At 34.7% G+C, this 15,593-nt stretch overlaps 1 protein-coding gene across 1 annotated transcript; it reads left to right on the top strand.

Moving 5' to 3' along the window:
• Window positions 1-5,609: 5,609 nt before the first annotated feature.
• LOC105439089 (E3 ubiquitin-protein ligase TRIM33-like) lies at window positions 5,610-8,660 on the top strand. Its single transcript, XM_030993684.1, has 2 exons — window positions 5,610-6,239; window positions 7,194-8,660. The coding sequence occupies exons 1-2, from the start codon at window positions 5,610-5,612 to the stop codon at window positions 8,658-8,660; spliced, it is 2,097 nt and encodes a 698-aa protein (XP_030849544.1).
• Window positions 8,661-15,593: the final 6,933 nt, after the last annotated feature.

The following is a 15,593-nucleotide window of genomic DNA, read 5'->3' as shown; positions in this document are numbered from 1 at the left end:
TGATAATGTGATATCATATAATATTTAACTTGAAAATTGATAAAATATTGATCACATGTTTTATTAGTGTTATATCCCTCATGTGGTTATTATCAAAGTACAGTATTTAAAAGGTTATTTTGTTTGGTATTATGTTTTTAAATTTTTACTGTGATCATTTTTTAATATCTAAATGTAGTAACAATTAATACTGACTTCGTTATTAGGACCCCATTATGAAGAAGCTTTTAAGCTTCAATGGGTCATCCTATCAAGTCATTGGTATTATTGTTTTATATTCATTCTATAATATTATTTTACTCTTCGTAATTATGCTATATTGAACTTGATTAATTCATCAAATCCAATTTCTTGTAAAGCCTTACAAGACCATGGTGTAGAAAGTACTGCATCCCATTGAAAATTCCTTTGTATTCAGTTTGCACCCTGTCTGGAAAGCTATTACATTGAATGCCCATCATAAAGAAATGACACCCAGATGATATAAAGTAGATGACATCGATGAAAGTCCATGCATAAACGATTTAGCTTCGGGAACAATCTTCTCTCCCCCCCCCCCCCTTTATAAATCTGATATTCTTTTCCTTTTTTTTTTTGGAACAGGGGGAGGGGTGTGATAACCGCATCTTGATCGAATATGTTGTTACTTTATGTTTTTGTTTTTGGTGAAAAGAGAAAGTCAATTCTTATGGGTAAAAAGGGGCAATATTTCGATACACACTCATGGGGGGGGGGGGTGTTTCACAAAGAACCTAAGTCCAACTTAACTCTAAGTTGGATTTAAACATTATGGAGCGCCATTTGTAGCCCTTAAACAAATATTCAAAAGCAAAAATTGAAGTTGTTTAGACTTTTCATAAATTCTACATCAAGAACATAAAATCTCCCTCACAATTATAAATATGATTGATTTGAATCAACATTTTATGCCTTAAAAAAAACTTTTACAAAATATTTTCAAAGATACTAACGCCTTTCTATAATTGTTAAGTCCAACTTAGGGATAATTTCAACTTAAGTTCTTTGTGAAACACCCCAGGTCTTTAATTTGTGTTTGTATTTTGATATACACAATCTAAAATTTCGTATTTCGTACTTTCGTCACGTGTTTTTTTAAAGTTTTATTGGAAAATAGTTATATAGTTATATAGTTAAATGTACATCATTTCGTATACGGTATTGTTGATTGACACTACAAAATTCCTTTGGTGGTTGACAGAGAAAGAGGTAGAGAAAGAGATAAAGGAAGAACGGTGAAGAGAGAGGTGGTGAAAAAACCTGTGTAGTTATCAAGTTGTTCTGGTCTTTTCTACAATTAAAACTTTTTACAAGGGTTGGATTGCCCATTTACTTATCAAAGTTCGTATTTAGAATTTTCCTCTTTATTCTCTTTTTCTCTTAACTTAGAAAATAGTTTAAAAAGTAGTATACGCTGTAAATGTAGGCTATATATTACACCAACATGTTCATTTTTCTTTGTATAAACACAGTATTGTTGACATATACTGGATATATTTGTGGAAAGTCTGGATTAAACTTGTCTTATGTGATATTGACATCATTCTGTAAAATAAGTATCCTGTGTTATTACTGTAAGCCTATCCAAATTCAATCACAAGAATCTCACATTTTCTAAGCATAAAAACTACTGACTCTATTTGTTAATCGTTATTGTGGTTATAAAAGAAATCTCTCAAAGCAAGGTGACGTAGAATTTGGCAAATATTTGATCCTTACCAGCTTTGATCATATTTCCAGTCTTTACGCTGTAAAATCTCTCGCCATGTTTCTAAAGCATGTCATGTTATCTCATACTCTATGCCGCTAAGACGCTACGCCACGAACAAGTAACAAAATGCAAAATACACGATGCACTCTCAGATGAAGGATCATCTCCCCCCCCCCCCCATGTCAATCTTTCTCTTTTTCCCTCCATTTCCGTTTCTTTATTCGGTCTTTACAGGCATAGAAACCCCAATTTTCCAGATTATATCCTCCTCCTCACAATCTTTTTTTCTCTAATCGATCTCAGAATTAGACTAGTTCTTTTATTTACTTTCCATTTTCCTTCTCCACTTTCCCACTTTGAAAAGTGCATCTTTTCCTTTAAATAAATACCCCTTTTCACCTCTGATGATTGAGTGCACCTTTTCATTTTGATAAGCACCCCAAATGTCCTTCTGTTTAGTATGTGCAATGTGTTTAGTACGCCCTATGAACAACGTGTCCCATTTCAGGATATCATACAATCGTTAATTGGATTTATACGTATCCCGGATAATAGTGATCCAAGAGAAGAACATTCTGAAAGCCAGTGTTTATTGTGTGGCAAGCATTCAGAGGGATCTCTACTATCAAGGTTTCATGCCTGATTGCATCTCTGGCAGATATGGGTGATCTTATCCTTATTTATTTGAGGTTTGAATTCCTTTTCTTATGAAATAATAGACAAGAAAATATTTGATAAAGACCCCCAAAGCATAACAAAAAATGCACATTTAACCCCATATTTAGGTAATTGAGAATAAATTGTATATATTACATTATTTCGATGTCCTTCTTGTTCTTCTTTCTTTCCACTTTTTCTTTAACATTGATCATGAAAGTGTTCTCCTCTACCTGTACATGAATGTTTGTTATTATATGGTTGTATAGTCAATTATTAACTGTTACCGATGTAAATTTTGTGCTGCTGTGGGGTTGTCTGTTTATTGTTTTAACACAGCAGGTAAAACAACAGGTAGAACATCATCGTAGCTGACCATTATATCAGCTATTTACTTTTATTAAGAAATGTAAATATATATTTCTTTAAAAAATGAACGAGAAAAAGAAAGAGAATTTCACGGGGGAAAAAAGTTTTATTTCATCAAATTGTAGAGTTTTAGGTTGAGTTTTTATTCAGAATCATCTTATGTGATAATAATTAATAACAGATCGGGTGACTGGGACAGGGAAAAGTTAAGAGAGGGTTATGAAGATGATAGAAGTAAATACAGAGAGAGAGAGAGAGAGAGAGAGAGAGAGAGTCTGTGAAGGGAAGAAAGTGTTCCAGCGAAACAGAGAGAGAGAGAGAGAGAGGGAGAGGGAATATAGAAAGAGAGAGAGAGAGAGAGGAAGGGAGATAAGTGATCTAGGGAGACTGAGAGAGACGGGAAAAGAGAGAGAGAAAGAGAGAGGGAGAGGGACAGAAAAAAGGGGAAAGGTGATCTTGAAAGACTTAGAGAGAGAGTTGGGAGTAGAAAGAGAGAGCGAATAAGAGAGAGAGAGAGAGAGCGATGGAACAATAACGACGTCTTATAAAGGGCCGTTTGTGATATGACACCAAAGACAGAGACTCGTAAAAATGGCGTAATAATATGAAATCTATAATTCGTTATCACTTTAATCGAGCATGGTGACACAATTAAATGTCGATTCTTGGTCCGGATATGATTACCAGTGAAGCGAAACACACGTTTTCGACTAAAATTTAGCAAATTGTACTGCTTTGTACAAAATGTTTGGTAATTCATTCAATAATTGTCTAAGAGTGTTCCAATGCTTCACATATACAGTGCGTGCGATAAAGAAATGAAACTCGGAATCAAACAATTATTGTGAACAATCAATAAGCTTTCTAAATATTATTCCTTGCTTTTTATGAATTATAAGATATAATTATGCTATTTGATGACACAATGTTACGTATACCAAAATCTGTTGCTTGGTGAAGCGTTTATGAATAAATGCACTCAAAGTATCATTAAAGCCAAACTTTGGAGAAAAGGTTATATAGACATGGCCTAAAAGAGAAATTAATACACTTTCACCTCATTTAACATGCAGAGGAAATGAAATGTCGAGGTTTTGGTTCAGCTCGGCTTGTACGTGGACGTGTTTCTGACCAACTTCAATGAAATTTAGAAATATCTTTACAAAGTTGGACGATATTTCCCAAATTCTAAAACGATTGTTCCAAGGCGAGACATGAATGAGCTGAAAGGGAAATACGTGTGGCCATGCCTTGAACCATAATGCATAGCTGCACAGAGGAATTTTTTCTTTAGGGGGCCGGGGTAAAATGCAATGAATTATTGATGATTAATTCTTTATTTTTATATTTATTTGTGGCAGGTGCCCATACCCTTGCCCCCACTGCGTACAGTCATGATTCAGTTGCATAGTATTGGCCTCGTAACTGTGAGGCCTCAGGATCAAAGCTGTGTCTATTAGCTATATTAGTGCCCTTTTGTGAGGCATTAATCCGTATTACTGTCAGTTATTACTTAAGGACGTAGGTCCCCTAGTTGATAAACATAGTAGCTTTAGCAGTCACGCAAAACAAACACTCGCAAATTATTGTTCAATAACATATCAGAATGTGTACTTTTATCTAGATCTATTAGGAATAAATCATCGTCAAAATCATTCCATGAATTGAGATAACAAAATATTCCACCTTTATGACCAACATTGTATATAGGAGTAATTGTTTAGGCCAAATTATGTAGGCCTTTTGTGAGCTTTTGGAACCATTAAAATGATAACACAATGATATCAATCTTGCTGAAAAACACTACCAGTTAAAACCATCGGACACATTATGATTCCAGCACTGTTTCAGGCTTTTTCTGCTATTTTGCTGGTCCAAAACAACCCATTCACTTTACAAAGAAAATGTTTGTTATCTTAAAATGCAGTTTCACACACAGAACTTTTATGATTAATTTGGATACATTATTATTTCAAATGAATCATATATCCGTGCAATATGGCCTACATATTATGTTTGATAATTATTTTCTCATTATCAGCTCTTGAGACAGACACGATTCACATTATTAGGGTTATGAGCCTAAATTATTTTATAAGAGAGGAAGTGGTGAAATGTTTGTTCAGGCTAATGTTGCATTGTAATAAGTGTAGCCTCGTACGATTCCATACGTATACAAGTTAAGAGAAATTTTGACAGTGAAAAGGGAAGAAAATGAGAGAAATGAAAGGAGATTAGGAAGAGTAGTAGAAAGAAGGGGTGAAATGTGTGGTTACCATCTTTTACCCTTCCCAAAAAATGATAACAGCAAAAAAATGTCTTGCTCTTTTACCTAGTGGATCTCCAACACAATATATCCACAACTAAAAAATAAAAAGTCGCCTTCTACAGATAAAAAGGATGAATATCGACTTTAAGTTCAAAGGTGCTTCATAGCTGCGCGCGCACTCTTTGTGGGAAAGCCCAGTTCTATTTATAGGATGCACAAACTGTATTATTTTCACAGGCAATCTCGTGCTTAGCATTGTGATCACATCTGTATTGATGTAGACACTTGAATAGAGACTCAGTACTTTTGATCAAAGTTACATATTCCTAATTAACGTGAGAATTTGGTCCAGAACTACATGCAGTTAGGTCGCATGTGTTAATACGTACAATCAAGATACTGGTACAATTATAGAAGGTCCATGGTACAAGCTACTACTGCACTCCATTTTGTTTGTGCTTGATTGAATTGACTGTTGGCTTTATTACACATTAGCTGATCACACTGTAAGCATTATTGGACATTGGATATATGCGTAAAATTAGCTCGTTTTTGTAATGAGCTAAAAATCCGTCATTTGTAACAATGGCTGAGAAGATTGAGGAAGAGAATGCTTTAAGCTCTCCAGAGAACCTGACGTGTCCACTATGTCTTGATATCTTCGACGGGGCAACGATCCTGACTTCATGCGGTCACACCTTCTGTCGGAAATGTCTCAAGAACTATGACCTTTCCCACCAGGATCTCGATCACATGATCTGTCCTCTCTGCAGGAAGATCACCAAGTTGTCTGCGAACCGTGTCGATGATTTCCTCACCAATGTGACGGTCAACGGACTCGTAGACGATTATCACGCCAAGTGTGGAGGGGTGGATGCTGCCCTTGAGATGCGTCCAAAATGCACTGCATGCAAGTTTCAGCGAGATACTGTCTCATTTTGTAAAACGTGTAATTTCTATATGTGCACTAATTGCGACTGCAGCCATGAGCAGTCACACTTTGAAGGTCACGAGATTGTATCCCTACAGGATATCATCAACAGGAAGGTCAGCGTTGGTCATGATTCCGAGAACTGCTGCATCCACAAACAAGAGAACAACGATATGTTTTGTGAAGATTGTAAGGTCCTCGTCTGTCTCAAGTGCGTGATCGTCGGTCATAAAAATCACAAAATCAAGAATCAGGCTGATTTCGAGCAGGAGTTACGGCTTAAGGTAAACGTGGTTTCACTTAAAGGGACTTGGTAACATTGTTCAGATGAGAGATAGTGGTGCTAAGGTAGTGACTTCAATGCTAAATGTCCAATTAAAGATAATCTGAAAATTTGAGTCAAAACGGATCATTATTCATGGTACAAGTTGGGAAAAACTGATCTGATCGATTCCTTAATTCTCCCAACTATATTATTACAATTTAATTACATTTAAGGTGAATGAAAATCTTCACCAAGCAATGAAATGGCTCTACATTCCATTCCAGACATTTAAGTTTAGACAGATTTTTTTTTTGCCTGTTTTATGTCTTTTTTCATGGAAAAACGGTTGGAAAAATTCAAAACTGGTTGGGAGAATTTAATGTTAATCACTGTTTATAGTAAGTAACATTTTATACACAAAATAAGCAATTTTTTCATCAACCTTCAACAATGTTACCAAGTCACTTAGGGGTAACTTAGGCGCCAGAAGCGCACGTCCTTGCCGGAAGAAAAATAAACGTTTGACATCATTAATTTCGCATTATAGCCATTAAAAAGAGATTCTAAAAAAAACAGTGTCGCCATTCGAAATTCTAAAATGACTACTATTAATAATATGTCTTATCATCATTTAGGGCTATTATTGTTTTAATCATGACGATGATTATTATCATTATTATAATAATAATACATGTATTACTATTTATGTTTATCTGATGTACTGCATTCATACAAATTAAATTATTTGATTGGATTGCCTTTTAAGAAAGCAGAAAAAACAAAGTATTCAATTCCCCTGTCCTCGTACAATATGAGATGGAGGGTCGTAATTCAAATAATTCTGAGTTTTGTAAAACATTAGGCGCAAGCAAAATCCGGTTTTCAATTTTCAATCAAGCTCCATGTATTTGGCATACTACATCTCATTCTACAAAATGTTCTTTTTTATTTCTCTCTTATTCGTTTTGTTTAGGTGAACGAACTTGTCCAGCGTTGCGCCACTAAGAAATCGGAACTGGAGAAGAACATTCAGAATGTGGAAGTACAACGCCATGAAGTATACACTGCCGTGCAGAGATTACTGGACGATGTCGGTCAAGCGTACAGCAACAAGGCCAAAAAGCTTGAAGAAAATCATCGGAATCTCATCGAGCGCATCAATGCAATAAAGCGGAGTTTCGATGACGACCTTAACGTATTGAAATCCAACGATCGAAAGAGAATCAAGAGTATTTGTAGTTCAATAACACTGGTAGATAATGACAGACTGGGTCATCTTGAGACAGACAGTTTGACAGCTCATACCTTGCTCTGTGAGGAGCTGGATGCCATGCTGAAGAAGGCTACTGATCGCACTTCTTCAGCAGTCATTACGAAGAAAGCACAGGAGAAGAGGTTCAAGCCTGCATATTATAATCGTCTTGACCTCGGGAGCATCTCAGAATCAACTACTGATCACACTTCTGCTGCAGTCATTACGAAGAAAGCACAGGAGAAGAGGTACAAGCCTGCAGATGATACTCGTCTCGACCTCGGGAGCATCTCAGAACCAACTACTGGTCACGCTTCTGCTGCAGCCATTACGAAGAAAGCACAGAAGAAGACGTCCAAGCCTCATCTGGGCATCGGGAGAATCACAGAATCAGTTCCTAAATTGGAAGTCATTCGGTGTGTTGGTCTACGGGGACGGATGTCGGGTATGACCCCGTACTCTGATGACAGTGTAGCTATCGGATATAGTGATGAAAATGGTATAGATATCATTGATTCAGCTGGTAAACAGGAGCAGTATGCAAACATACCAAGTAACATGGTGTGTTGTGATATTTTGTTTCAACAAGACAGGTCGTTATGCATATCGAAGGGTGTCTTTGAAGCGCACATATATTCTCCCAATGGATTCAGGAAAGCAACCATCCACGTGAAATTCATGAATGCCAATATCACACTAAACAGAAGTCAATCAGATGAAATCCTCATCGCTAACAATGATCAGCAAGTCTATATCTATGATCCAACTGGGTCTACTCTCAAACACACTGTTCCAACGAAACACAACACGACGAGGCAGGTATCTGCTACCAGGTCGGGTTTGATTGTCACGAGCTCATGTTTTTACGACAATCCAAACGTGTTGACGGTCTATGACAGGAATGGGAATGCTGGTGAATCTCTACAAGCTCTAGACGACGATGTCTGCCTGTTTGCTGCCGTGGATGAGCAGGACAGGGTGTATGTAGCGAGTGCTGATCGTGAGAATGGTAACGTGGTGATCAGGCTCTACGGCCTTGATGGTCTTAACCTGAAAATGAGAGCTGAGTTCAAAGTTCTTAATAATCTGAAGCTGTATTATGGTTGGTGTTATTTGGTTTCCCTCTCCTCACACATGCTCGCGTTTGCTTGTGGCTACAAGTTGTATTTTATCAAGGTATCACTGTAATACATGTCACACTATATTACCATTATTTTAGTGCGTATACCTCTCTGCTCCAGCTCTACTCTAATATGGGCATATAACGAGTCACATTATATTGTTTTTTATGTGAACTAAATGAAAGAGAGGATGTCTATTCTCTTGATAAATTTTAGTTGCCTCTATACACAGTTGAAATTATCCAATATGATATAATAACGTCCTTTTTTCGAAAGAATATGTTAATGATTATGCTGTATACTTCTTGCGCTATGTAATTGTTTTCTCTTTGATATTTTAACAAATGATTGTTACAGTAACATCAAAGATTAACAACGATTACAGACTGGTCTTTCATTCTGGTTCATCATTTTTTGCGATTTACTATAATGAGTACATGATGAAAACCTTTATATATATATATATATATATATATATAAATGATCTTCTCAATTGCTTTAGTAAATTGAAGTTTATATTGTTTGCCGACGATACTAACATTCTTTACTCAACAGATAATTATTCATTAATTAATAATGGTTTGAACGATAAATTGACCAAGGTGTAATACTGGTTTAATAGTAATATATCGTCTTTGAATACTGAACCGTCCAATCTAATATATTTTTACAATAGAACATTACATATTCATTCCAACATTTCTGAACATTTAAAAATATCAATGAATGATAAAGTTATCCAAAGAGTCACACAGTTAAATTTTGAGGCGTTTTCAATAATGAAAGTATGTCATGGACTGACCCTATTTTGTATATTACTTATAAAGTGTCAAATAGTGTTGGTATCGTTTGTAAATTCCGCACAGTTTACCTCAAAGCATATTGATATTGTTGTAAAATACATTTATTTTACCATATTTAACTTATTGTAATGTTGTTTGGGCAAATACCTACAAGTCAAATTGAACTCTCTTTCTTTGTTACAAAAGAAAGTGGTTAGAATTTGCTCTTTAACTTCTTATCGTGCCCATACTAGACCATTTTTTTTTAATCTCAAGATTCTTGATGTGTATCAATTAAATAAATATTGCATCTCAATTATTATTATTTAAACACAATCAAGGTTTTTTTCCCAGTTCACTTAACAATATGCTTTCACTCAATAATGCAGTTCATACATATAATATGAGGAATAAAAAAAAATATCATATATGGGTTGTTGAAAAATCTTATATATTATTTTCTTTCAGACATAAAGCACCAACAATATGGAATACTTTCAAAATAACATAACATCTATAATGAATTACAATGGATTTAAAAGATATAAGGCAGCATCTAATCACATGTGATTTTGAGTAGAATACTTTTTCACTATTTATTTATGTAGGTATGTATGTATTTGTAGGGCTTGTACGGTTTTTGTTTGTTTCTGTTATACAAGTTTTTCTGTGGGACAAAATGATTGTATGTAATTTCAAATCTTTATTATATTCATCACATTTTGTTTAAATATTTTAGGGGAGATATCTCGACAAAGTCATTTATCTGGGTATATTTACCTTCCCCTTTGTCCATTATCGTTTAATATTTTAATGTACTTATGCATATTTTAGTGAAATATTTTGCGTGTTATTTACAATACCTTTTGCAAATGTATGTGTTCTTGTAATGTGAATTTTATGGAAATAAATAAACTTAATTGAATTTAAAATTGAATTAGTAGATCAGTAGGGTATTTTTCTTATCTTATTTCCTATACTATTTTATCGTAACAAAATTTAATGCTACTTAAAAGCAATTAAAAACTTTACACGCTGTTGAAGTTGCATTTAAGAGGCACCTACCACTTTGAGACTCAAGAAATAGGTGCAAATAATATGATATCATTATGTTTAACTTGGTAATTGAAAAAAATATGAAATAACTTCTTATTAATGTTATATCCCTTACATTGTTATTCTCAATGTATTTAAAGAGGAGGTTGGGTTCTGGGAAGAGGTGAAAAATAATTTGTGAGCGTCATCATTCTTATTATGCAAGTGTAGAAGAACATCAGATAAGACATGTTGCCTGAAAAGCATGGCTCTTCAAACGCCTTTATATTCTAAATATGTCATGTAACATTGTAAAACTCGGGGTGGGATTTTTACGCCACGTGTTCGTGTAGTCCCATATACATCTGTCTGTGTATAGTGTTTGTAACTTTACCAAGACTTGGCCAAATTTCTTATCATTGTGATGATTCCAGAACTTTGCAATACACACAAAGTCTTATATGCTAGATGATCAACCTTTTCTGGTCAATTCCACACGGTTTCTTCCATAATGCAATCGCATGACCAGAACTCAACTTCATCTTTAACAGTTCATTTTGTTTGGGTTTATGTTACTTCATTGTTACTATGATTATTTTGTATATTTAAATGAGGTAATAATTGTTTAAAACTGACTTTGTTACTAGGGCCCCAATGTAAATAAGCTTTTAAGCTTTCATGGGTCATCCTGCCAAGTTATTGGTATTATTATTTTTGCTTTCATTTTAAAATATCCTTTTATTCTTCGTAGTTATGCTACATTGAACTTGACTAATACTTCAAATCAAGTTCATGTCAAAGCCTTACAGGAACATTTGGTCAAATAATGCGTTCTATCAATAGTTCCTTTGTATTCACTTGGCACTCTGACTGGAAAGTGATTATATTGAATGCTCTGGGGACAAATAACATGAAAGATTGGTTTGCTATGTAGAAAGGAACAATGTATGAACAAAATGTAGGCCTAGTTTAACAGTCGGAAGTTCTGTTTCTTGACTAAACATCCTAAGGAATGTAAGAGTATTATGAGATCTTTGTAGAATTTTACTGCAATTATGTTTTATAATTAATGATTTCACTTTGAATATTTCATATACGTTTGGCAGTTGTCTTTTTCAAAATGATTACCGCCTCAATTCGATTCCGTTTAGTTAAATTCAATTCAATTTAATTCAATCTATACAGATTAACGATTTGTGACGTGGAAGTTGGGATGTCTTTATCTGCATTTTATAAAGGTAAAAAGAGAATGGGGTAGGAAAGAATTACGGTTATGGTAATATTAAACACCTACATCTCGTCGTGGCAGTAAAACTGGGGAAAACTGGAGAAAAAACATAATGTTAATGTTTACCCATCATTTAAAAATGATACAACAGATGATATATTTGTAAGTAGATGACATCGGAGAAATTCAATTTCTTTGACGTATCTATTTCGATACACACTCCTTGGGAGTGTTTCGCAAAGATCCTAAGTGAAACTTAACTATAAGTTGGACTTAAGTATTATGGAGAGGCATTTGTAACCTTAAAATAAAATATATTCAAATCAGATATTTTAGGCTTTTCATAAATTCCACATCAAGAACATAAAATCCCCTTGATAAAAGAAAATATGATTGGTTTGAATCAACATTCTGTGCCTTTTAAAATAACTTTTATAAAATATTTTCAAAGATGCTAACGGTTTTCCATAATTGTCAAGTCCAACTTACTAAGGATATTTGTAAAACACCCCCAATTCTTTAACCTGTTTTTGTACACAGTTTTGTAAAGTACCTTTAATATACACCTGTCTGAAATGTCGTATTTTGTATTTTTCCTCACGTTTTTTCCCCCTTTATTATTAAATAGTTATAGTAAGTATGTATACACTGTAAACCTAGCCTATAACTAAAATGTACATTATTTCGTTGCATGCATACGGTATTTTTGATTGATACTGGTAAAGACCGTCAATGGTTGACAGAGAAAGAGGAGGAGACGGCAGAGAGAAATGGATGGATGGAGATAAAGGAAGAATAGTGGAGAAAGCGGGGGTGGAAAAATGGTGTAGTTACCGTCCTATACTCTTCCAAAGATACTAATGTAAGCAAATAAAACGTCTTGCTCTATTATCCAGGATTATAACAAAGTGGATCTCCAAAATAAAAATATTACCACCTCTGAAAGCCTAAAAAATGATGAATATCGCCATTAAGTTCAAAGGTGCTTTTACGCTCTGTGGGAAAACCTACTTCTATTCATAAATGCGCGAACTGCATGATATTGACAGACGATCTACTCAAGTGTGATTTTACCATTGTAACCACGTTTGTATTCAAGGACACAATTGAAAAGAGAATACTTGTGTGTGTGTGCCTCGATTGCGGTGTCTATCCACATTCGAGCATCAAAATAGAGTTGTGAGAGCAAATATACATACTATACCATTATATTTAGTTATCACTACATACACATATTTTCTCGACTGTACAATATTTTGCTGCTTGCCAATTAGAGTGCTTTCAACAATTTTTCTGGCAATCTTTTGTTTCGCTTCTTGGCTCTTGATTTATGATAAGATTGTTTAATCTTATTTCTCTTTCAAATACTTATCATACATATTCCGCTAAAATGTTGTATATACACCAGAATGCGATAGTTATTACAATGTTCTTCATGAAAAAGTTTGGTGCATGATGCGGTGACCCAATGTGACCGACTTGCATTCCCTTTTTCCCCCGAGGACAATGTCCGGGTTGATATTTTTTCGTAGATGACACGGATGGTAATAGCAACTTAGACCATGTTCGGTCAGTTCTTATTGGGAAAAATGGGACGACTATTTTGCGACAGTTTACTGACTCATGTACTCTTTGCACACAGTTTTGTTAAGTACCTTTAAAGGGAAATCCTACCTTGTTATCAAACTACTCTAGAGAAAAAGAGCAAACATCTGAGAAGAAGACAGGTGAAAGTTTGAATGAAATCGGACAAAAATGAGAAAGCTTTGAATATTTGAGAGTTATTGTAATCACTGTATAGATATGGACTATTCAAAAATTGGCTGAATCGGTAATTATCTGCGGTGTAGTGGGTGGCAACATTCCAAATTGTTCCAACACACAAAATTACTATCAACAAAAACATTATGACTCAGAAGGGTCTATTCTCTTAAGAGGACCCATAATAATATGATATTCATAATATATTTTAGGGAGAAGGCGCTTATGCTAAAAAAAGAGAAAGATAATGATTTGTTCTTTATATGACAAACGGAAGAGTTATCAGTCACTACGTCACAATCCACCTACCAATCTGCCGATTTCAGATACACATAGATTTATTGATCTCTTATTCAAAACTATAACGTTCTTATTCACCGGCCCGATTTAGTTCACAATCTTATTTTTATGTTTTCGTACCAATAACACTTACTACAAGTGATGGATTGCCCTTGGACATATCACTGTTCGTACTTTGAATTTTCCTCTTTGTTCTGTTTTTTCCTAAACTTCGAAAATAGTTATAGAAATTATGTATATGCTGTAAATGCCGCCTATATATTACATTAACAAGTTCATTTGTCTTTTTCTTCGTACAGTGCATATACACAGCATTGTTAACATAATTATACTGGATATATTTAGTTGAAGATCTAGATTTTACTTCTGTTATATGATATTGACATCTGTAAAATAAGTATCTGTAAAATAAGTATCATTTTGTTGTTACTGTAAGCCTATTCAAATTAAAATCACAAGAATCACACATTTTCTAAGCATACAAACTACTGACTCTATTTGTTTAATCGTTATTGAGGTTATAAAAGAATCTCTCAATGCAAGGTGACGAAGAATTTGGCAAATATTTAATCCTTACCACCTTTGATCACATTTCCCGTCTATACGCTGTAAAATCTCTCGCCATGTTTCTTAAGCATGTCATGTTATCTCACACTGTATGCCGCTAAGACGCTTCGCCACGAACGATTAACAAAACGCAAAATACACGATACACTATTAGAGCAAGGATCGTCCCCCCCCCCCCCATGTAAATATTTCTTTTGTTTCCATGTCCGTTTCTTTATTCGGTCTGTACAGGCATCGAAACCCCCACTTTTTCCAGATTATTTCCTCCTTCTCGCAATCTATCTTTCTCTAATCGTTCTCAGAATCAGACTATAGTTGTCCTGTCTATTACTTTTCCATTTTCCTTCCCCATTTCTCCACTTTAAAAAGTACATTTTTTCCTTTAAATAAATACTCCTTTCCACCTCTGATGATAATTGCCCCTTTTATCTTGACACGTGCCCCTTTTCATTTTGATAAGCACCCCCAAATTTCTTTCTGTTTATTATGTGCGTGTGTTTAGTACGTCGTATGGACTAAGTGTTCCACTTCAGGATATCATGCAATTGTTGATTGGATTTATATCTATCCCGGATAAAACTGATCCAAGAGAAGAAAATTCTGAAAGGCACACTCTAAAACTGAAATGTTAAATTACCATTTAAAAGGGCCGAGGAGTGACCACTCTTTCAAAATGGTAGATTAACACTTTGAACGTTCTTTTTTCCCCCGAGGACAATGTCCGGGTTGATATTTTTTCGTAGATGACACGGATGGTAATAGTAACTTAGACCATGTTCGGTCAATTCTTATTGGGAAAAATGGGACGACTATTTTGCGACAGTTTACTGACTCATGTACTCTTTGCACACAGTTTTGTTAAGTACCTTTAAAGGGAAATCCTACCTTGTTATCAAACTACTCTAGAGAAAAAGAGCAAACATCTGAGAAGAAGACAGGTGAAAGTTTGAATGAAATCGGACAAAAATGAGAAAGCTTTGAATATTTGAGAGTTATTGTAATCACTGTATAGATATGGACTATTCAAAAATTGGCTGAATCGGTAATTATCTGCGGTGTAGTGGGTGGCAACATTCCAAATTGTTCCAACACACAAAATTGCTATCAACAAAAACATTATTACTCAGAAGGGTCTATTCTCTTAAGGGGACCCATAACAATATGATATTCATAATATATTTTGAGTAGTGCCCCCAAGGGATAAGGCGCTTATGCTAAAAAAAGAGAAAGATAATGATTTTTTCTTTATATGACAAACGGGAGAGTTATCAGTCACTACGTCACAATCCACCTACCAATCTGCCGATTTCAGATACACATAGATTTT

This window comes from Strongylocentrotus purpuratus, unplaced genomic scaffold (genome assembly GCF_000002235.5).
Source record: "Strongylocentrotus purpuratus isolate Spur 01 unplaced genomic scaffold, Spur_5.0 spur5_scaffold_20, whole genome shotgun sequence".
Lineage (NCBI taxonomy): Eukaryota > Metazoa > Echinodermata > Echinoidea > Camarodonta > Strongylocentrotidae > Strongylocentrotus > Strongylocentrotus purpuratus.
Note: the sequence above shows the minus strand (reverse complement) of the source record. Positions and strands in the feature narration are given on the sequence as shown.

What these genes read in the sequence shown, in the direction of transcription:
- LOC105439089 (XM_030993684.1), top strand. Translation starts at nt 5,610, where the DNA reads ATGGCTGAGAAGATTGAGGAAGAGAATGCTTTAAGCTCTCCAGAGAAC. An exon ending in AGCAGGAGTTACGGCTTAAG is followed by an intron (nt 6,240 to 7,193) that starts GTAAACGTGGTT and finishes CGTTTTGTTTAG; the next exon opens with GTGAACGAACTTGTCCAGCG.